The 21,455-nt window shown below is 52.6% G+C and overlaps 1 protein-coding gene across 1 annotated transcript; it reads right to left on the minus strand.

The window, feature by feature from the left end:
• Positions 1–809: 809 nt before the first annotated feature.
• WNT9B (Wnt family member 9B) lies at positions 810–21,032 on the minus strand (the record flags this gene model as incomplete). The annotated part of the gene is made up of 4 exons (XM_084238417.1): positions 20,869–21,032; positions 3,583–3,839; positions 2,072–2,337; positions 810–1,283 (listed from the first exon to the last, which is right to left on the minus strand). The coding sequence occupies exons 1-4, from the start codon at positions 20,946–20,948 to the stop codon at positions 810–812; spliced, it is 1,077 nt and encodes a 358-aa protein (XP_084094543.1). The 5' UTR covers positions 20,949–21,032.
• Between the last annotated feature and the right edge of the window lie 423 nt (positions 21,033–21,455).

Raw genomic sequence — 21,455 nt, forward strand, 5'->3', positions numbered from 1 at the left:
TCCGTGCTCCAGGGAAAATGCAGAGGACATCACTGTCCCCCGGGCAGCCTAGTGGCACCATCTGAGGCCCACTGGCTCCTCCGCCCCTTCTGGCCTTCAGTGGTGCTTTACCTAGCAGAGCTGGCTAGGGGTGGATAACTCAGCTCTCGAGGGAAGAACAGGCTCTGTGCAGGTACACTGGCAGGTTTTAAAAACCAATCCAGGGCACAGGGCTCCAGCGCACATATCTGACTTGGGTCTATGAAACCCATGGAGCTTTTCTTTCTCCCAGCAGCGCCTACTCTGGGCCTTCCTGGCAAAGCCACAGTGGGGTGAAGGTGCATGGACCCAAGGCTCAGGGCTCCCAGAGCAGGGCCCGAGGCTGGACCGACCCATCCCGAAGACCCCAGCCTTGGCTTCCAGCTGAGTCTGCCTCCCGGCGCTTTCCTGGCCCAGTGCTCACCTCCTAACATCCTGCTGGTTCTAGTCTGCTCACCCCAGGATCTGAGGTGATGGGATATCCCCTCTTCTTCTCTCCAAACCCCAGGCTTCCTCTTGGGCACCCTAGTGCCCTTCATGTCCTTTCCCTTTCTGCCTTTCTTTTCCAAGTCCCCAGGGACTCCATCTTATTGGGGGACCCACACCCCTCTTTGCTGAGTGTTGGGGAAGGGAGAGACCGTGAGGCCCAGTGGAGAGGAGGCATGTGGCTGGCATGTAGCTCGCCGAGTGGATGTGCGCTGTGGGTACCTATCGGACGGGACAGCTGGTGGCCTCCCGGTGGCTGGCGCCGCAGAGGTCCCGGCAGTGGCCACTGGCAGCTGGGCACAGGCCTAGTGCTTGCAGGTGTACACGAGCTCCTCCTGCACACACTGCTGGCACTCCACATAGCAGCACCACTGCACCTGGCAGTGGCAGGAGAAGGCCGCCAGGCGGCTCTGGGTGTCGTAGCCCCGCCCGCAGCACAGGCTGCTGCAGCTGGCCTCCCGGGAGCACACCCTGCCCGCCGTGCCCGGCGAGTACTTGCTGGGGCGGCAGAAGCTGGGCGAGTCCTCCATGTAGACCAGGTCCCCGGGTCTGGGGGCCAGGCCTTTGGGGGTGCTGCCCGGCCTGGCAGGTGCCCACAATTCCAGGCGACCCAAGGCCTCGTTGGTGGCGCTGGACACCTTGACAGCCGAGTCGTAGCGCAGCTTCAGCACCTGGCCAGTCTCGCGGAATGGAGAGAGCTGCTTCCAGCAGGTGCGCACGGCGCAGGAGCCCGACACCCCGTGGCACTTGCACGTGGTCCGGAGGCCACTCTTCACAGCCTGCGGGGAGCCAAAGGGGCCTTGCGTCAGAGGCCCGGGTCCCATGGCCCCAGCCTGCCCCCACAGCACCAGCTCAGGCGGGGGAGTGGCCAGAGGATGGGAAAGAGACAGGGTGAGGGTTACCAGAGGGGGACACGTAGGACTCAAGCTGGCCCCCGTGTCACTTTTATGCAAACTAGCCGAAGATACCCCTCCTGCTGGGCAGAGCAGCCCTGCGGTCCTTGTGGGGTGGACAGCTTGTGCGGGTGGACACTTAGAGACAATGACCCCAGAACACAGAGCTCAGCTTCCTCCAGACAGGGAGCGCGAGCCTCCAGCCCTCTCATCCCAGAGGACCCAGTAGACCTGGATGCTTTTTACCCTCCAGGCCTCCCACCACTGCGTGGCCTCAGTTAAGTCCCTTTCCCTCTCTGGGCCTCTTCTGTCCTCCCCCATGTAAGACAGAGGAGGGTTGGGGTTGTAGCAGATCAAAGTTTTCAAACTAGTTGGCTCCTAGGACATCTAGAAACACTCTTCTCTAAACATGTTCCTGCTCACTATGGCTGTACACCTGGTGCCCACCTGCGGCCCACCCAAGAGGCAGTGGGGGGATGGGTCAGTCATGATGCCAGGACCCTTCCCTCCTTCCTAGTACCTGGAAATGGCTCAGATCAGATGCACAAGGAAGGTGGTTGAGGGAATGAGATTCACCCAAGGATGGCTGCCTGTGTGCTGGGGGGCAGGGTGGGGCTTTGGCCTCCCATAGACCTGGCCAGGGCAGGGCTCGAGGCCTCCGGGGCTGTGCTCACCTTGATGCCCACGTGGGTGTTGTGGGCGTCTGCCCGGGCCCGCAGGTCTTTGCTTCCTCTCTTGGGTCCTAGGAAGTTGCTCAGGAACTTGGTGCTGTATTTGAGGTTGTCCCCGCACACGCCCCACTGCCAGGCCTGCCGGCTCTCCAGGCCGGGGGAGTCATCACAAGTGCAGCGCTCCATGCGGCCGGCGCTGCAGGCCCTGGCCAGAGTGTGCGTGAGGGCAGCTGAGGACACCGCGTACAGGAAGGCTGTCTCCTTGAAACCTGTGTCCGGACACGGGGAGGATCGGGAAGGAGGAAGAGAGTAGCTCAGGGGCTGCCGGGGCTGAGTGGGCTGAGAGGGGTGTCAACCTGGGGACAGACCTCCTTGTCACTTGCCCTTCAGGCTCAGGCCGTGCATGGCTATTTCCATGGCACTTGGAAATTCCCTGTGGAGTGTGTGCCTGGATTCCTGGGGCCCCAGGAGAGCTCTAAGTGTCTTAGACAGTCAGGGCCAAGCCTGTGGCCTCTGAGTCTTACTTCCAAGAGGAAGCAAGTTGGACTGACCCATCTCTGAGGCCCGTGATCCCCTGAAGTATGCCCTGTGGGCCTCCTGTGTCTCACAAGGCCTCTCAAATGTCATTCTCTGCAACCTCCTGATGGAGTGACCTTGGGTCTCCTGCCTGACCTGCCCAGTCTGACCATCCCACTCGTTTCAGCAGCCACTGCAACTCTTGCACTGTTGGGGTGGTGGCCACGTGGTCTGGAGGCCACCTGCTCCCTGAACCTGCTTCCCTGTGAGTTCACGGCCTCCTGCCTACTTTCCAATGTACCTGGGGTGCCGGGGACATTAGCTCCGTCGCAGACCCTCCCAGTCATGGAGGACAGCTGGTCTAGAAGGGGCTGGCTGCTCTGACACAGCATCACTGGCTTTGGGGAAAACCCACATCACAGCCCTTGCCGCTGGTGATGGAGCCGCACAGTGACCTGATGCCTCTTCTAGGCTGTGGCTTTCCAAGGGCAGATGGCATCTGGCTCGGCTCTGTACCCTCAGTGTCCAGCACAGTGGCTGGCTCATTGAGAGCCCCACCAGATGCTTAGTGGGCGGCTGGCTGGGTGGAGGTGTGGAGGGAAGGAGGGAGGAAGGGAAAGGGAGGGACTGATGGTGTGATGAGCAAAGAGGCAGGAGAATGAGTGACCTCAGCCTGTCTCATGTTATTCGCCAGCTGCTAACTGCCTTCAGTCCTGGGCTGCTCTGGTTTTGCAGGTTCTGTTCCTGAATGTATGGGCACGTGTGCATGGAGGAGGCCGAGGGAAGGAACTGGGGGCCACGCATCTCATCTGTGGGCCCCTCAGGAATGGACTGTGCTCCTGCTCTCATGTCCCCCTTGCGCCTGTGTGGCCTGGGTACAGGGGTGAGGGGAGAAGGAAGGGCAGCCTCCTCCCCAGCCCCTCCCTCTGCAGACCCCTCCTCCCCAGCAAGCCTCCCCAGCTCCCTCTCCCATTCCCCTGCTCCCCAGTCCTCCCTACCTCTCTTGAGCAGGCCGGTCCTCCCCTCCAGACTGCAGTTCCAGCGCTCATGCCGGAACTGGAACTGGCACTCGAGCAGGCTGAGGTGCACAGCGTCCTGCAGGGTCTCGGCCAGGCCGGGTTCCCGGCGGCAGAGCTGCTTCTGCCGGCGGGACAGTTTCAGCAGGTCACACTGCTTCAGGTGGGCCCCGCCCAGCACCGGGGCCTCCGGGGTGCCCAGCCCAGGGAAGGGCGTCAGGACCTCCCGCCCCGTCAGCCTAGAGAGTGAGAGGAAGGAGGCGAGTGACCCTCGGGGGTTGTGATGGGCAGGACAGAGGGTGACAATCCCTGAGAATGTGCGGCACGTGAAGGGAAAGGGGCCTTCTCGGGGGCTTTATTTATTGGCCTTGTGGCTCCATGGAGAGGTCCCCATTTTACAGAGTAGGGAACCGAGGTGCTTATAACAAGGGCTAGTGCCCCGAGTTTTCCAGGCGTCAAAGCCTCGGGTCTTCTTACCTCCCTATTTCACAACTTGCCCAGATAGAAAATCTGGGGTGCTTATTAAAATACAGAGTTCCAGGATCCTCACTTGGCAATTATGGTTCTGTTGGTCTGGAGCGGGGCCTGAGAACCTGCATATTTCTCTGATCAGGAAATACTGTGTTTAGTTTTGGCTGCTGGAGGGGACAGCCATGGGCCCAAGAGGACACAGGCAAAGGGCTCTGGATGTTGAGAAGATGGTAACCACATCCCTGCTATCCCTCCCCTTCCATGTGTCTCTGCCCAAGTCATTCCATGCTAACCTAACTTGCTTCCATACTTTCCAGATAAATCTTCAATCATCTGGCCACTTAGGGCTTGTTACAAAGTGATGCTTGTAGATTAACTGGATAGAGGGAAGGAAGCAAGGAAGGAGAGCTGAAGAATTGGATTTCCCTTGGCCATCAGGTTCAGACTCCTTATTCTACTCTATCTAAAACCTATGGGGGGCCTCCCCGGTGGTGCAGCGGTTGAGCGCTGGGTTGCGAAGCTGCCCGCAGCCTTTGCAGTGCCGGTTCGATCCCCGGCTGCTCCCCGGCCACCAGAGGAGGGTCCCACATGGCGCGCTAGACCTCTCCTGCCGCCCGCTGCTCCCCTCAGCAGTGTGCTTTGGTCCTTCTGCCTGCTCTGCTCCCCGCTCTGGCTCTGGTGAATTCTCTCACCCTCCTGCACTTCTGACTGTACCCAGTGCTTGTATAAATAAATAAATAAATCTTAAAATAAATAAATAAATAAATAAATAAATAAATAAAACGTATGGGTTCTGGGGTCAGGCTGCCAAGTTCTAAACCTGACTCCTATCTCCGCAGTTGTGTAATCATGAAGGTTTGATTGTCTTTTCTGGTAAGTACCAAGAGCAATCCTTTCCACCTCCTGGGGTTGCTGGGAGCATTACAGGCAAGTGCTGACTGAGGCCTGGGACATGCTGGTTCACCTTCCCGCTAGCTAGAGCTTCTCAAAGTCCTTTCCTTTTTTTTTTTTTTTTTTTTATTTTTGCATGGAAGAATTGGGGTATAGACCAGAGGTGGGGGTGGGGGGCAGTGAGAGGATTCACCAGAGACAGAGTGGGGAGCAGAACAGGCGCATCTACTGAAATACACTGATGAGGGGAATAGCAGCGAGACAGGAGAGGTCTGTTGCGCCATGTGGGTCACCTCCCTGGCTGGGGATCAAACTCAGGCTGTTTCAGTGATAGCGCTGAGACTTAACCCCTAGGCCACCAGGGAGGCCCAAAACTCTTTCCTCTTGCAAGATGCTTTATTCCCTAACCTGGGCAGAGTCTTCCCTTTTTCCAGAGAAGGAAGCAAAAGTTTTATGAAGCGGCAGCGACAGGCCCAGGCCACACAGCAGATCTGCAGAAAGGTAGGGCTGAGAATGAGAGCTCACCTTCCCTCTCCCCAGAAGCAATCTGTGAGATGGATCTACTAGTTCAAAATATTTGCTGTCCTGCTCCCTGGCGGCCCTCCATGTGGCAGCACGTACATCATTCCAGGGCCTAGGCTGGAGGAAGCAGCCCCTTTCTGGAACATGCTGACCTCAAGGCCAAGGTAGAAGAGCAAAGGTAGAAGCCAGAGATGGTTCTTAAAGGTCTTGCTCAGTTGTGGCTCTCATCACTCCTGCTCGTGAGCCATGGCAAAGGCACGCTGTGGCCAAGCCTTGCGTGGTCAGAGAGGCCCACGTCCCATGGAGTCAAGGGACGGCTCTCCCATTTGCAGCCACCTACCCCCAGCAGGACATCTGGCTGGGTGCCACACCCTCCATATCTACCCCAGGGAGGGTGGGATGCTGGCCAGGTCCCAGGTGCCCCTAGATTCCAACGCCATTGGGTGCAGCCAACCTAGTGTGGAGCATATCTCTGAAACCTCCGAGCAGAGAGAGACAGATGCTATCGGGCTCCTCCTGGCCCAGCCTGGCCCTAGGCTCCCCTCCCAGACAGGGTGAGGGCAGGGACCTGTTAATGATTAATCTGGGGGCAAATGGGTAAATTTCCAGTCCACCAGGTCTACACCCAGACCCCTCCCTGCAGCCTGGCAGGAAACCCTCAGAGCTTGACCCCGCAGGTTCAGAGCAGAACCCAATGTTAACTCTAGCCCAAGAGGCCCCTCTGACAGGGTCCAGCTTGGAGGACAGCTTGGGGGCTGCAGGGATGGAAGGGGACAGCAGCCATCGCGCTCCTCCAAGGCCCTCTCTCTACACCAGGGGCTGGTGTGAGGGACAACTTGTGCTCACGCCATTCCTATATCTCACAAACTGAGATGGCCTTTGGAGCCTCTGACTGAAGATGAGAGAACAAAGGGACTGATGGGAATTTGGCCAGCCAGGCTACACAATACTCAAGGCCTATCTCAAACGCCATTTTAACAATAGTCATTATTACATCATCACAGGTACATTATATTTTTTAAAGATTTATTTATTTATACATACAAGAACCAGGGTACAGGCCAGAGTTTTTTGAGGGGTGAGCGGCTTCACCAGATACAGAGTGGGGAGCAGAACAGGCAGATTGACTGAAATACACTGCTGAGGGGAGCAGCGGGCAAGTCAGGAGAGGTCTGCTGCGCTATGTGGGTCACCTCCCTGGCTGGGGATCGAACTTGTGCTGTAGTGGCTGCGGTGAGCTTCGAGCTTCATAGGTTGCATCTTAACCTCTTGTGCCACCAGGGAGGCCCCCTATATATTTAATCTATATTACATATGCTATATATTATATAATTATCTACCAAATGCTGAGGGTTTCTTACTAAGACTTTTAAATTACTATTGTCAATACCTGTTGGGTTGACCTCCCACCTGTTCCTTTCAGCTACATGGTCACCAGCTGACCCCTGTGGACCGTTTTATCATTAGACTGTGTGACCTTGCTGCTCTGGCTTGTTGACTAGACCCATAAGAGTCATGTGACTCAAGCTGGACCAATCAGTCCTTTCCCTGGGAATTTGAAATTTGCATTAAGACTGCATATGCTTGCTTTCTCTTGCTTCCTTTCAATCACTGGATCTGTAAGTCAACATAAGCAGTGCAAGCTGATCCAAAGCAAGAGAAAGAAAATAAACCAAAGAGATGAGCAGAGGTGAGAGTAGGAATGAAAATTTGGGGAGCTCCCAGCCTCTCATCTTCCTGAGAGGAGGCTGTGTTCCTCTCTGGGACAGTCCAGCTTGCAGTTCCGCAAGGCCAGGAGTTGGTTGGGCGAGCTCAGGGTGCCCAGCTGCACTTGTGAGTCAGCTCAGCAAACACCCTTTCCTCCACCAACAAGCACCTGTTTTTTTAATTTCATATAATGGACCCTGTGATTGATGCCCCAGGAGTCCAGTATAAAGTCCGTTAATTTTATTAGTGGTAATGACACTTAGTAGCGATTAATGGTCAGGAAAGGCAGCCAACCGCAGAGAGGCTCGGGCCCACAGGTTCCTGGTCTGCCCAAGGCTGCTCTCAGAGAAGCTCCTGACACTACTTGGGGGCCCGTGGGCCTGAGAAGACCCCTGGGAAAGCTTCTAGTGGTGGGATGCCCTTTTGTGTGTTGGGTTTGGGACCATAGCTCCTTTGAAGAAATAGCACCCCCACATCTACAAAGTACCCCAACACATTTCCTTAAGCTGTGCTAGTGAATTCTACACCTGCCTATCTCATGGCCTCTACCAGGGAAGGTTTCTTCCTGGACCTCAGAAGAACTCTAGGTGCTGCAGCAAAAGCCTGTTCCAAGTCGGTGCGCATGATCCCCACCCTGGAAGAAGCCACCAATCTGGCATCCAGGCCTGAAAACACTGCCCACAGGCCTCTCTGCTAAATCTCCATTTGCCCACTGGTTAGTGTATTCCCATGGGGGTAAGATGTACAACCAGAGAAGAGCCAACAGATCCAGACAAAATTGGGGGTTTTAATGAAGACAGGCCCTGTGGACAGCTCCCACACTATCAGCCAAACGAGTGAGTGGTGTGTGATCCACAGAGCAGAGGCAAGTGGCAAGCAGGCTTGCTGACTACTCTTCTGGGCTGAGGCACAAGAAGTTTGAGCCTGGCTCCAGTGCCCTGGGCTGCCCGCATCCACCACTCTCTGGTTACACCTGCCTTGGCCCCTCGGCCCCCCACTTGCCTGCTTCCAATTCCCTCCAGGCTGACTTCCAGCTCTCTTTTCCCACTAAGAAAGCAACAATCCCACATGACCAGCTCCATTCTTCTCCCTGCTCTGCCTCAGCCTGTGCCCCTCTGCACCCTCAGTCTATAGTCTCCAAGGGCGGGTCAACAATAAACCAGAAACCACCACAAAGTGAGATGCATCTGACTTTGACCTCAGAGCCATCCAGCTACTTCCCAGGCCACCTCATGGGTCCCAAGTTAAGGGTACCCCTCAGGACCTCATCTCCCATATGTCCCTACCTTCAGATCTGCTCTGTTCCGTCCTGGCCCTTCCTCCCCTCTGCCCTCCTTTCACACTCTCCAACACTCACCCTGTCTACAGTTTTGGCTAAAGCTACCCACTCTGGGATGACCTTGAAGGAACAAAAGAAGGTTCTCCCAGGCTTTGGGGCAAACCTCCTAGGAGACTGGGTCACTGTCAGCAAGTCCCCAGGGACTATCAGACCCTGAGAAGAAATGGAGCCCACCCTAGAGCAAACCCCACCACCGGCTGGCGCATGGGGACCCTTGGGCCTGGGCCCCAGGGGCTGTTCAGGGCCTGGGCAATCTTGTCCCAGGGCTGCACTAACTCAGTGGTGACCTCAGGGACGCCCACTTGGCCCCTGAGCTCATCCCATCTAACAAAGACACCAGACTCGTGGGAGAATATGATGGGACCAGGCTGTCCAGGTTCAAGTCCCAGCTCCACTTTTTACTGGCTGTGCAACCGTGGGTAAAGCATGTCTCCTCTGTGAAGGGAAGAGAGTAACAGTAGCTACCTCACAGTGCTGCTGTGAGGGTTCATTTGTAAAGTGCCTGGTAGGTACACAGTGGGCTCCGCAGAAGTGTGATTGCTAAGTATCTGCTACATGCCAGCCTGTGCCAGGTGCTAGGACACAATTCTGCTCTCAAGGAGATCATAGCCTAAACTTGACTGGATTCAGCAGCATTCAACCCTCCTGAAGCCCAAGAGCTGGGGGAAGAGAAGAAACCTTTGAACTAGCTCAGCTTCCCAGACAACAACCAGTAGCTGCTCAGGGACCCAGATCAGAATGCCCAGCACCTTCTGGTTGAGAACCTGACTTCTGCCAGCCTCAGCCTGCCATATTAGGAGGCCTGGGGGTGTGGAGGAGGCAGGAGGAGCTCCTAGGGAGCACTCCCAGCTAGCTGTGGAAGACCTGGCAGCTTGAGAGCTGTCCCACACCTGGGCAGCCCCAGGCTCTGCTATTCCACACCTACCCCCATCCTGGTTTCTGCTCCAGAGGGTCTGGTGGTTCCAGAGGAGACTGCCCCAGGATGTGGGTGAGTGAGTTGGTGGGTGGCACAGGACAAGGCTGGCGGCTCCCAGGGTCCCAGGTAATGCCAGAGTGTCTGGACCCTTAGCTGGAGGGGCCAGGAGCTGCTCCTGGCACCAGGGCCCATGCCAACTACAGGCAGCTGCCTGGGAACCAGGAAAGCCTAGCCCTGCCTGGAGCCTTGGCTTTGGCCCTGCAAAACCCTATTAGATGCTCAGATAACAGGCACAGGCTTCCGCTGCAGGGCCATTTGCATGGTAAGTGCCCGCTTTGTGCTTTCATCTCAAACATTGCCATCCACCTCTCCCCACCTCACTAAATCCCCCTACACAGGCCCCGCCCCTCACCATTACCCACTTCTTACCAGCAGGGACAGTTGGTGTGGGCAGTGCCTGGCCAGGAAGAGAGGGCACATGCTCTGGGCAATCTTTCTGCAGAGACGGCTGGAGGGGGCCCCTAAGCAGCCACCCAGACTGCTTTCCCCTCCTCATGTCACGCCGGGACCTGGCATTTCCAACATTAAGCAGCATCCTTTCCCCATCTTCCAGATGCCTTTCTCTTTCATGGGGGTTCATGGCACCTCCTAGATGTCCTTAGAGAGCAGCCTGGCTCCTAGGGCAGCTCCACTTCCTACCTTTCCTCCAGCTCCCTCCACCCCTCTGCTCCCCGCACTTGAGTGCTCACTCATTTAAATATGAATAGGAAGGACTCGCTGAGCCTCCTCCAGGCCCTGTGGGAGACAGAAATAAACTAGACACTCACCACTTCCCTGTCTGGACCCTCAGTGGCCCCTGCGCCCAGTCTTCCTTTCCTTCCCAGCTCTGGACCTCAGGACCCCATGGACCCACCTGGAGGTCTAAATTTAGTCCCCCACCCCTCCCCTACCCCACCCACCTCAGCTCTGAGAAAAAGAGCCTGGTCCAGCTGTGGGCTTTGTCTCTCCATTTCCTGTTTCTCAGACGCAGAGGGGGCTGCCCGCTAGGATGGCATCGGAGTGGGCATCCAGGCCCCACAGCAAGCATGCTTTGCATCTCAACAGGCTCCGGTATTGCCAGCTTGGCTCATGCAACATCTGTGGAGGAAATGCTTCCCCCTTCCTCCCTCCAGCTTCTCTCCCTCTCTGCTCAGGGTCAGGCTGAAGCTGAGGAGAGGAGATTTGCTTTTGCTGTGCATGGCCACAGAGGGTCCCCAAAGTCACTCCCTTGCAGAGCTCCCTCGGGAATAGAGTCGGGTCCTCCAGAACAGGACCAGAACAGCTCCCCACCCTGGGCCATCCTGGACTCAACCAGCCAGGGATACAGCAAAAGGATATATACCTCCTCTCTCCTGCCATAGAGAACTCAGTCCAAGCCCCATAACTTTCTTCACACTATAACCCCTGCTTGGGATGCCTTTCCTGGTCCAAAAGCCCTTGTGGGTCTCTCAGACACTATTATAGCCACTGCCTTTTCTATAACTGAATCAAAAATGCAGGAAGTGGGAAAAATGATCCAGAGGCCCTATCCAGCTCTAGCTGTCATCCTTATCTGCCTCCTCCAGGAAGTCCTCCTTACTTGCCTGTCCCATACCACTCTATCCTCTTTCTTTGCCTTCCCCCACTCTGGCAGACATAGTACTGCCAGGTGTGCATGGCTCACACTTTTTTCTTTCTCCTCAGGGTATAGACAGTCTCTTCCAGTATCCTGTTAGCTCCTTTACAGAGGTCATGGTTTCTCATCCCCTGAGGACTAACCCACCCCATCTCCAGTTCAGACCCCACCCCAAGCTGACAGCTGATGGCTGTCAATGTCCAACCCCAGGATCTCAGTTGTCTCCCCCTCCACTGTCCTCCTGCTGTCTCACTCCCAAGTGGCAGGGCCACATGAGCCCCCAAACCTTCTCAAGCCTGGGCAGGCAGGCTTTGGAAGTGTATGGCTCTGGGGATCCTGCCCGTGGCTCCCCTATTTCTCCCCACCCTCAGATTTTGATGGAAGGTCCACGTCCCCAGTACAGATCCCAGGCTATCTGACCACGGTCAGCCAGACTCCAGGTCCTCTGGCCCGCTCAGCCTCTGTGGGGCACCATGATGTGGGGACTGGAGAGCCAGGTCAGTTCCCTCTGAACCTTGGTTCCTGGGAACGAGCTCAGCAGCCCAAGCCCTGCTCTGACACCAACAACAACCAGCCAAGAACTTGGCCCAAGCCTTTCTTTAAAACTCAGCTTGCACAACCTCTTGTGGTGACTCGTGCTGAAAGTCTCCCCAGGTTCACAAACCTCCCAATTCCCAGCTCCACAAAGCTCAACAGTACAAACTTTTTGTGCAGTTGTGGGGAGCTCATAGGGCAGCAAGTCTTGACCTGAACCAAAGGGAGAATATTTATGCTTTTTATTTTTCCCAACATGGAGATGTTTTTCTGCAAAAATAATATAGTATCTGATTACAGGGTGCTGCCTTAGACCTTGCTAGAAATGTTATGTTGTGCATGGCATATGCATTGTATTACCTTTCTAAAATCTCCCCAATTTTTTTTCATGTTTTCAGGGATCACCTTTCCCTTTTTATTTTATTTATTTATTTTTTTAATTTAAATTTTATTTTTATATTCCCCATACAATTACAACCCCCTTATTTTGACCCCAATCCCTCCTTTCTCCGCCCCCCCCATGGAATATTACTCAGCATTCAAAAAAGATAAACTCATGCCATTTGCAGCAACATGGATGGAGCTGGAAGGGATCATGCTCAGCGAAATAAGCCAGAAAGAAAAAGAAAAATTCCGGATGGTCTCACTCATAGCAGGAATCTAGAAAACCTAAATAAGGGACCAGGAAAAAAGAATAACTATAAAAAAGAAAATATCAAAATCAACAAACAACTATGAACCAAAGACACTCCCCAATTTTGAATTCTGAAACACATCTTGTCACTTTGGGGGAAGTTGATGGCTTCTCTTCTCTGCTGTGGCCCTGAAATCAGTCTCTTAGGGATTTCCAGGACTGAGTCAACATGGGGGTTGACATCTCCCCTGGGGCTCCCCGGCCCAGGCTTGAGGTAGCTGCCTATGCCCCAGCTCATGGTTGCTGCCACCTTGGAAGGCCAGCTGCGGCTGACTTCTGGGGTCTCATAAGGGCAAGCTTCTGCTTGGCTTCCAGGTCCTACCAGAGAGGGGCCAGGTCCAAACAAAGCAGCATGTGCTCAGGAGAGCCAAGTGCCAGCAGAAGATGAAAGAACAACCAAGATAGAGCAGGGAGAAGGGGTTAAGGGGGGAGGGACAGGAAAGGGGACAGGGAGCTATGGACTGAAAGCAATGCTACAGACAGTGGGGGGGCTTGGGCGATAACAGGACCCCAAAACCTGAGCTATGCATGAAATGGAGGCATAAGAACATGAAAAACTGGGTAGCTAACCAAGTATTTAAGGCAGGCAGTGTCACAGATGTCTATGACATGTCATGTGAAGGGTGTGGGTGCCAGGGTGGAGGACTCAGGGGGTCAGAGGCACTCAGGGGAAGAGGCCTTGCTGGGACTCAACAGGCAGCACAAGGCAGAGATGAAAAGGTTGGCTCTGGAGCTCACAGACTAGAATTCAAACATTTGTGCTGCTAGCCATTAGCTGTGTGACTTCGGGCAAAGTCTCTCTGAGCCATCCCTTCATTTGTAAATGAGGATAATTAGGCAAACACCTATCTACCTGGGCTGTCACTATGGTTAAATGAGACGTGTTCATAAAGCAGTGAGCACAGGAAGGATTTTTCTTCTTTTAATTTGTACAATGAGGGCTTCTCTGGTGGTGCAAGGGGTTAAGATGCAACCTATGAAGCTGTCTGCAGCCACTGCAGCACGAGTTCGATCCCCAGCCAGGAAGCTACCCACATGGCACAGCTGACCTCTCCTGACGTGCCCACTGCTCCCCTCAACAGTGTATTTCAGTCCGTCTGCCTGTTCTATTCCCCACTCTGTCTCTGGTGAATCCTCTCACTCCCCTATACCTCTGGCCTGTACCCCAGTTCTTGTAGGCATAAATAAATAAATCTTTTTTTAAAAATTGTACAATGACCAAGATAAAGAGGAAGAGAAGGAAAAGAAGGCACCAAAGACTCCCCTTAACTGGGACAATCTAAGATAGAACACTGGTCTCCTTACAGATGGTAGTATGTCAGCACTTTTATATACATTTATTTAATTCTGACAACAACCCCACGAACACAGGAGCAGCCCATTTTATAGATGGGGACAGAGAGTCAGCTCACTGGCTCTCCCTGGGATGCAGCTGGCAAGAGGTTGGCTATAAGATGTGAACCCCATAGGTCTGACTCTAAGTCCAGTGCTCCTTATATTAGGGCACAGGATGGGTGGCCTCCAATCCTGGTCAGACTGATGCCAGAATAGGGGTAACCCTCATAGCACCTGGCCCACCTCCTCCTGAACCCAAAGCTACCTGAGCACATAATCCTCCTGACACCAGGCCTCGCTTCCTTGGGAGATTCCTGCTCAGAGTCCCTCTTCCCTGCTTCCTCCCTTCTCTTCCTCCCTTCAGGCTCAGAAAGGCCACCACCCTCCACCAAAGAGGCTGGTTTGACCCATAGCCCAACTCCAGCCCAGCTACTCCAGGGTTATAGCTCAGCCAGGGACAAGCTGGCCTAAATTCCTTCCCCAAACACAATGATTCTTATCATTTCTGGCTTTCAGTCTACCACCCCAAAGCAATAAAATTTCTTTTGCCCTTTTTCCCTCCAACCCTGTTTTTCTCCAAGCCCAATTTCTATTTTTTTTTAACTAAAAAACAATACATAAAACACATAGGGGTCTTATTTTGTTTTAATATTTGTAAGACCTGCATACTGAAAATTACAAAACACTGCTGAAACAAACAAACAAAAATTTAAAGCCTTAAATAGAGAAATAGGGCCTGTTTATAAATCGGTAGACTCAACATTGTTAGACTGTCAATCTGTTATAAGATTTATAGATTCAATGCAATCCCCATCAAAAATCCCAGTGGATTGTCCTGTAGAGATTGACAAGTTGATACTAAAATTTATTTGGAAATACAAAGGAGTTAGAAAAGCCAAAAAAAGTTCTAAAAAGGAAAATCTACAGTACTTTGTTTCAAGAATTATTATACACCTATAGTAATCAAAACTGTGGGGTATTGGCATAAAACTAAGTATAAAGACAAATGTCATTGGGATAAAGCCCCAAAATAGGCCCTTGTATCCTGGATCAACTAATTTGCAACAAAGAAGGCAATATGGAAAGGATCATCTTTCAACAAATGGCATTGGAACAATATCAATAAACCAAAAAACTTCAACCATTCCCGCACACCCTGTAAATTAACTCAAAAAGAATCATAGATCTATGTATAAAAACTAAAACTATAAAACCTCTAGAAGAAAACACAGAAGGAAATCTTTGCAACCTCTGTAGGCAGATTTCTCCAACAGGACACAGAAAAAGCACAAACCATTTTAAAAGTTAAAATATTGTACTTCAAAACTAAAAGTTTGGTTCTTCAGACGGTACTAAAAAGAAAATGAAAAGGGAAGCCACAGACAGGGATAAAATACCACCAATAGTGTCTTTATATCCAAGATATATAGACATATTACAACTCAATAACAAAATAAATAATGCAATGAAGAAGATATTCAAATGGCCCTCCCACACATGAAAAATTGTTCAACACACTATTCATCAATGGGAAAATGCAAATTGAAACCACAATGTGATACCAATATGTACCCACTAAAATGGCCAATATTAAGATTGACAACAGATAAGAATATGGAGCAACTGGAACTCTCACACATACTGTGTGAAATGGTACAACTACTTTGGAATACTATTTATAGTATTTAACTTTCTTATAAAGTTAAACATATATGTACTATATGATCCAAAAACTCAATCCTAAATTGTATTTATACAAGAGGGAAAAAACATAGTATACAAAAAACATGTGCATGAATGTTTGCAGGTGCTTTATTTGGAATAGCCCTAAATTGAACACAATCCAAATGTCCATCAACTAGTTGATGAATAAACAAATACACGAAGGAATAATACTCAGCAATAAAAAAAATAGCGTGCTACTGATATATGCAAAAATATAGATGAATTTCCAAAAGCTTTATTTTGAGCAACAGACTCAGGACATACAAGGTTATATACCATATGATTCCACTGATATGAAATTCTACAATGGGCAAACTAATCATACTGACAGAAAGCAAAGAAATAATAGCCTGGAGCTGGTGGGAGATGGTTGATACAAAGTAGCACAACAGCAAATCATCCTTTGGAATGATGGAAATGTTCTATTGTAATTGTGGTTGTAATTACACAGGGATCTACATTTTTTATAATCCAAGCTGTGCAATTTGAATGTGGGCATTTTATTGTTATAATGTTGGTTTGAGGGCGGGTTGGGGGGGATTGTGTTTTTCTTCTTCACAATGATGACATTGCCACAGTTCAAGATGATGGTTAGAACCCCAGCAACTATCAAGAATGAACTTGCTGAACAAACAGCTTACCAAAAAGGTGATCCAGAAGGCCAATGTGTATGTGGAAGAATGTTTATCAGCACTTCTAATAGGGGAGCTGCAGGGCAAGACCACAATGACAAGTCATCTCACTTCTGTGAGAATGGAACATGTTAAAAAGACCCACAACAAATGTGGGAGAGGATGCAGAAAAAGGGAAGTCCTATTCCACTGCTGGTGGTAATGTCAACTGGTGCAGCCATTTTGGAAGGTGATCTGAATAATTTACCTTAAAAAACTGAAAATGGAAATACTGTAGGACCCAGCACTCTTGGGCATCTATTCAGAGAACATGAAACCAACCACCAACTCAAAAAATTCTATGCTCTGCAGTGTTTATTGCAGCAGTGTTTACAATAGCTAGGACATGGAAACCACCAAAGTGTCCAATGATAGAAGAGTGGATCAAGAAGAAGTGGTATATCCACACAATGGAATAGTATTCAGCCATAAGGAAAGATGAAATATTGCCATTTAGGGCCTCCCCTGGTGGTGCAGAGGTTGAGCACAGGACTGTGAAGTTGCCCGTAGCCTCTGCAACGCCGGTTCGATCCCCGGCCACCAGTGAGGGTCCCACATGGCGCGCAGACCTCTCTTGCCGCCCGCTGCTCCCCTCAGCAGTGTATTTCGTCACTCTGCCTGTTCTGTTGCCCGCTCTGGCTCTGGTAAATTCTCTCATCCTCCTGCGCTTCTGACTGTACCCAGTGCTTGTATAAATAAATAAATAAGTAAATCTTTAAAAAAAAAAAAAAAAGAAAGAAAGACATACTGCCATTTAAAACAAAATGGAAGGGGGTCTCCCTGGTGGCCTAGGGGTTAAGTCTCAGTACTACCACTGCAACAGTCCACCTCGATGGCTTGAATTCCATCCCCAGACAGGGAACTGACCCACACGGCGCGGCCGACCTCTCCTGTCTCGCCCACTGCTCTCTTCAGCAGTGTATTTCAGTAGATCTGCCTGGTCTGCTCCCCACTCTGTCTCTGGAGAATCCTCTCACCTCCTACACTTCTGGCCTATACCCTAGTTCTATACATACATAAATAAATAACATCTTTTTAAAAATGGAAGGTGTTTGAGAGAATTATGTATAGTAAGGCAAGTCAAAACGATAAAGACTAATATTGGTCAGTTGTATATTGGATGATTCCACAAAGCAAAATTCTTATAAAAACTAATGATCACTGATAAATGAAGTGGGGCTTTTGAGGTTAAGGGCAGGAAAAGAGAAAGGATCAGGGGTATAAGAGATGGTGGTGTGAAAAAAATGTTAAACACTATATAAACACAGATATTAAAAAAATATATAAGCACCTGTCCTGAGCACTTAGTATTTGCCAGGTACATTTTCATCCATTGTCTCAATTGAGCTGCACATCCATTATCTTTAAGATGGGTCTTGTCACTGTCCTAGGCCTAAGGCTAAAAGTCACACAGCTAGCAAGGGCAAGGCCAGAATTCAAACTCAGGTCTAGAAGTCTGTTTTCATAAACTTCTCTGTCCTATCCCAAGAGAGAAAAGAACCCCAACCAGAAAAGAGGTCACACACTCTAAAAACACCACCAAAGTGAACGATTTATAATGTTGCCCCCATAGGAACTATTTCTAGTTACAAAGCCATTGGGATGACTTCAAGATTAGTTTGGTGACAAGGCCTGTGATGTGTTCAATTTGCCACATAGCACAGAGAATGTTCATTTCTAAAGCACCACAGAAGCTAAAGAATTCGCAAATCATCTGAGCTTTCGAGCAATCCTAGATTTCCAGGCTAGGGCAAGCCTGTTAGAGTCAGGGAACCTTGGGATCTCCAGGTACTTAAAACCTTGGAAGCAAGTGACTTGACCCATGACAATCCTGAGCATGGCCCCAAGTTCCATCAAACCCAGGCCCCTGACTCCTGGTCTATCCACCATCCCGGTCATATACTACCTTCCAGGAGCAGGGCCCAGTGCCTCCTGCTGATGGCAGAGGAGAACATGGTGGCCACACTCTGGCCCTGTGCACCCACCATAGCTAAGAGGGTGACGGAGTTACCCAAGCAGTGGAGGGGCCATCCTCCATTCCCTCACCCTCTGTAGCTCCTTTGCAGCTTTTTCTTCCTGGAGGCTGCTCCTGGTATATGAAGAACCCTGACTGGAGGCAGGACCTGTTTCCTATTCTGCCTCTCTTCCAATTTGCTGTGTGACACAAGGGGAGTCACTGAGCCTCTCTGGTCTTCAGTTCCTTTTGGGAACTATTTACATACATCCCACATACTTCAGGAATGGCTCTGAGAATCAGATGAAAGAGGGGCTGTATGAGAAAGTGATTTGGAAATGGCAATCCCATTATGTTACCACCACTAATGGTATTCGATTGCGCAAAAGCAGCAGAAGTAACTCCTGGCTCACTATGCTTGGGGAGGATGTTTATTTCTTCTAGAAAATAGTAATAATAATAATACATGATCTTCCTGGGGCAGGGAGTTAGACCAGAGATCCTTCTGGGATCACATCCAATTTTTAAGTCTATGACTCTATAATTTCAAAGACCCCCAAGAAGATTGCCTATCCTGATGTTTGAATTTTCTTTTATCAATATGCAAAACATTTCATCTTATAATCAGAAAAGGAACCTCAAATGCAAATGACCTGGAGAAGGATGCAGCACCTTGCCTCACATTCTCATACTACGGTGTGAATGACTGACACCAGGTTCCTTCCAAGAGCAAATTCTGCCTGGAAGCTGGAAAGCCTGACCTGACGGAGTTATATAATAGGGCGTCCTGGGATTGAGGCTGAATCCTGTCTGTTCTCTGAGACCAAATTCATAAGAGCAAGAGTCCCCAATTTTAGCTTATTTTCCAAGGACTTGTCTTGTCCCCCAGAGTGGGCTGGTGGTTTATGTGTACTTTGCCATCTCTGCCCATCTGGGCTCACAAACCAGAAGTGGCTTCGATAGCCACATGATCCCTTTCAACCCTAACCCAGGCCCAATCAGTCATCATGTCCCCCTTGTTCACTGTCTTCAAACTCTGGCCCTGTGCACTGTTGCAAACTCCTTTCCCCGCCAAGCACACCAGCCTAGTTAGGTCAGGAGAGAAGAAGCCTTCTTCTCCTTCTGCCCACCTGGCTCTCACCCCATCCCCAACCCGAACCCCAAACAAACAAAAGAAGTGTGGAAATGAGCTGGTGTCTAAGAGGATGCAGGCATCATCTGTCTCTGTCCTACCCTTCTCCACTGCAGCTCAGGAATGCTTCAGAGCTGGGGTATCAAGAGAGAGAGTGCCTGTCTTCAGCAGCAGCACCACCATCATCACCAGCATTAGCTGAGCATTGAAATATACTAGTTACTCTTCTTAGTGCTTTGCCTGTACTAACTCACATAATTCTCCTGCAAATTTGGCGTTATTATCCTCATTTTACAGATGAGAAACTGAGACACAGACTAGGCCAAGAGCACATACTACACGTGGCAGTGTTAGGGGGTCACCTCAGTGCCTGTGCCCTTGCCATTATTTCTGCCCCCTGAAATAGCAGCAGCACCTTCAAGCCTAAAATATCCAGCTCAAAAGTATATGTGCACTGCTCAGGGAGTGCTGGAGTTCAGGCACGAAATTCAGTCCCCTCTTTGACCAAAAGGGGATACTGAGGCCCAGAGACTGAGTGGTCTTCCCAGGTCACCAGCTAGTAGAGCCCAGAGCTGGGGTCCTGGCTGACTACCCTCCCCCAACCCCCACATATTCCAGGAGAGGCCATTGCCCACAGCCAAAGCACATTTCACCCAGGGGTCGTGACCTGGAAATGAGCCACTGGCCTTACTCTAGCCAGCGCCTGCCCTTCCCGCCAGGGCCTTAAGAGCAGTCTCTGGTAAGTCGCTGCTTGGTGTTTTCTTGCCTTTGCCATAGTCAGACTACAAACCTCACACTGATTTGGGGTGAAGATCACGAAAAGTGACAAAATCTAAAGTAACTGCAAATGGTTGGAGTCGGCTTTGGGTGGGATCAGGAAAGAGCTTTCACACCCACTACCCTCTCTCCCATCCAGAGCTCCTACAGTTCAGGGTCGGAGAAGGGACATTGGCCCCCAGCTTTCCCTCCAGACACTCGGCCCTGCTCTCTCCCCAGGTGTCAACCCCTGTTGTGATCTTCCTTTTCCAATCCATTCTCTCCATCTTTCTCCTGAGAATTCACCCCATTCCAGATCTGAGATTTGATTGGGTCCCCCCCCCCAAAAACGGAGTCTCCAGCTGACACTCCCCAACATCCGCGGTTGCCTCGTTCCCTTTGGAGAGCGCGAGTCGCTTCCCCAGCCTTGGAAATCGCGCCCCCACCCATTCACCCGGACTTTTGGGGTTCCCCTCCTCAGGACGAAGGCAGGGTGGGGAGCGAGTCCGAGGTCAGGACTGTGGCAGGAGCGAGCCCAGGAGTTGGGCGGACAGGGCCGAGCGATGGTCTGGAGAGGGCTCCGGGCGCGGGGGGACGCCTGGACCGCAGCCGCAGGCGCGCCAGGACAGACCGGCCGGGTCGGACAGCCTCGCGGAGTCGGGGTGCTCGTGGGAAGGGGTCGCGACCCCGCGGGGCGTGCAGGGTGGCGCTTGGCCCCCGCGGGGTGAGAAGAGAGGCGGCGAGGGGACACCAGAAGCCGGGCTCCGGGCCCGAGCAGGGGGAGCGGGAGACCGAGCCCCGGGCGCTCGCTCCACGGCGCGGTGGCGCTGGGTCCCGCCCGGCCCGGGGCCCGAGTTCGAGCCCCCGCCCCGGACGGGGCCACCGGGAGGGAGCCGCCGACCCCGCGGCGGCCGGGAGGGAGGCGGGCGGGCCGGGGGCGCGGGCCGGGGGCGCCGCGGGCACTGACCCGAAGTAGGCAGCGGCGGCGGCGGCGGGCAGCGCCAGCAGGCAGAGCGCAGCCAGGGCCAGCGCGGGCGGGGGGCGCATGGTGCCGGCGCGCGGCGCCCTCTCGCATCTCCTCGCGCCGCTCGGCTCTCGCAGCGCCGCCACCAGCCCCCCGCGGCGCTTTAAAGCCCCCGGGGCGGGGCGGGGCGGGAGGCGGGAGCGGGGCCCGCGGCCCCACCCCCGGCGGCGAGCCCCCCGCCCCATTGGCCCCGCCGCGCTCGCCCCGCCCCTCCGGGGGCGTGGTCGCCGCCCCGGCCCCGCCCCGCCGCCGTCGGCCCGCCCCACCCGCCGCAGGTGAGCGCTCACCTGACGCGGCGCCTGGGGGAGCCAGGCGGCACGACGGGAAGCCCGGGGAGCGGGAGACCGGGATGGGGCGCTAGGTGGGGGCCGGGGAGCGCATGTCTCTCTGGGGCGGGATAGAGGGGCGCGGGAGATTCCCCCCCGCGGGGCGGGCGGCGGCGGACACAGGCCCGGGAAGGCCCCAGAGTCTGCAGAGCAGTCGCGTCGCGTGCGCCCCCCGGCCTGGCAGACGCGGGCTCGCAGCCCAGG

Source organism: Talpa europaea (assembly GCF_964194135.1).
Source record: "Talpa europaea genome assembly, chromosome: 7".
In the NCBI taxonomy this organism is placed as follows: domain Eukaryota; kingdom Metazoa; phylum Chordata; class Mammalia; order Eulipotyphla; family Talpidae; genus Talpa; species Talpa europaea.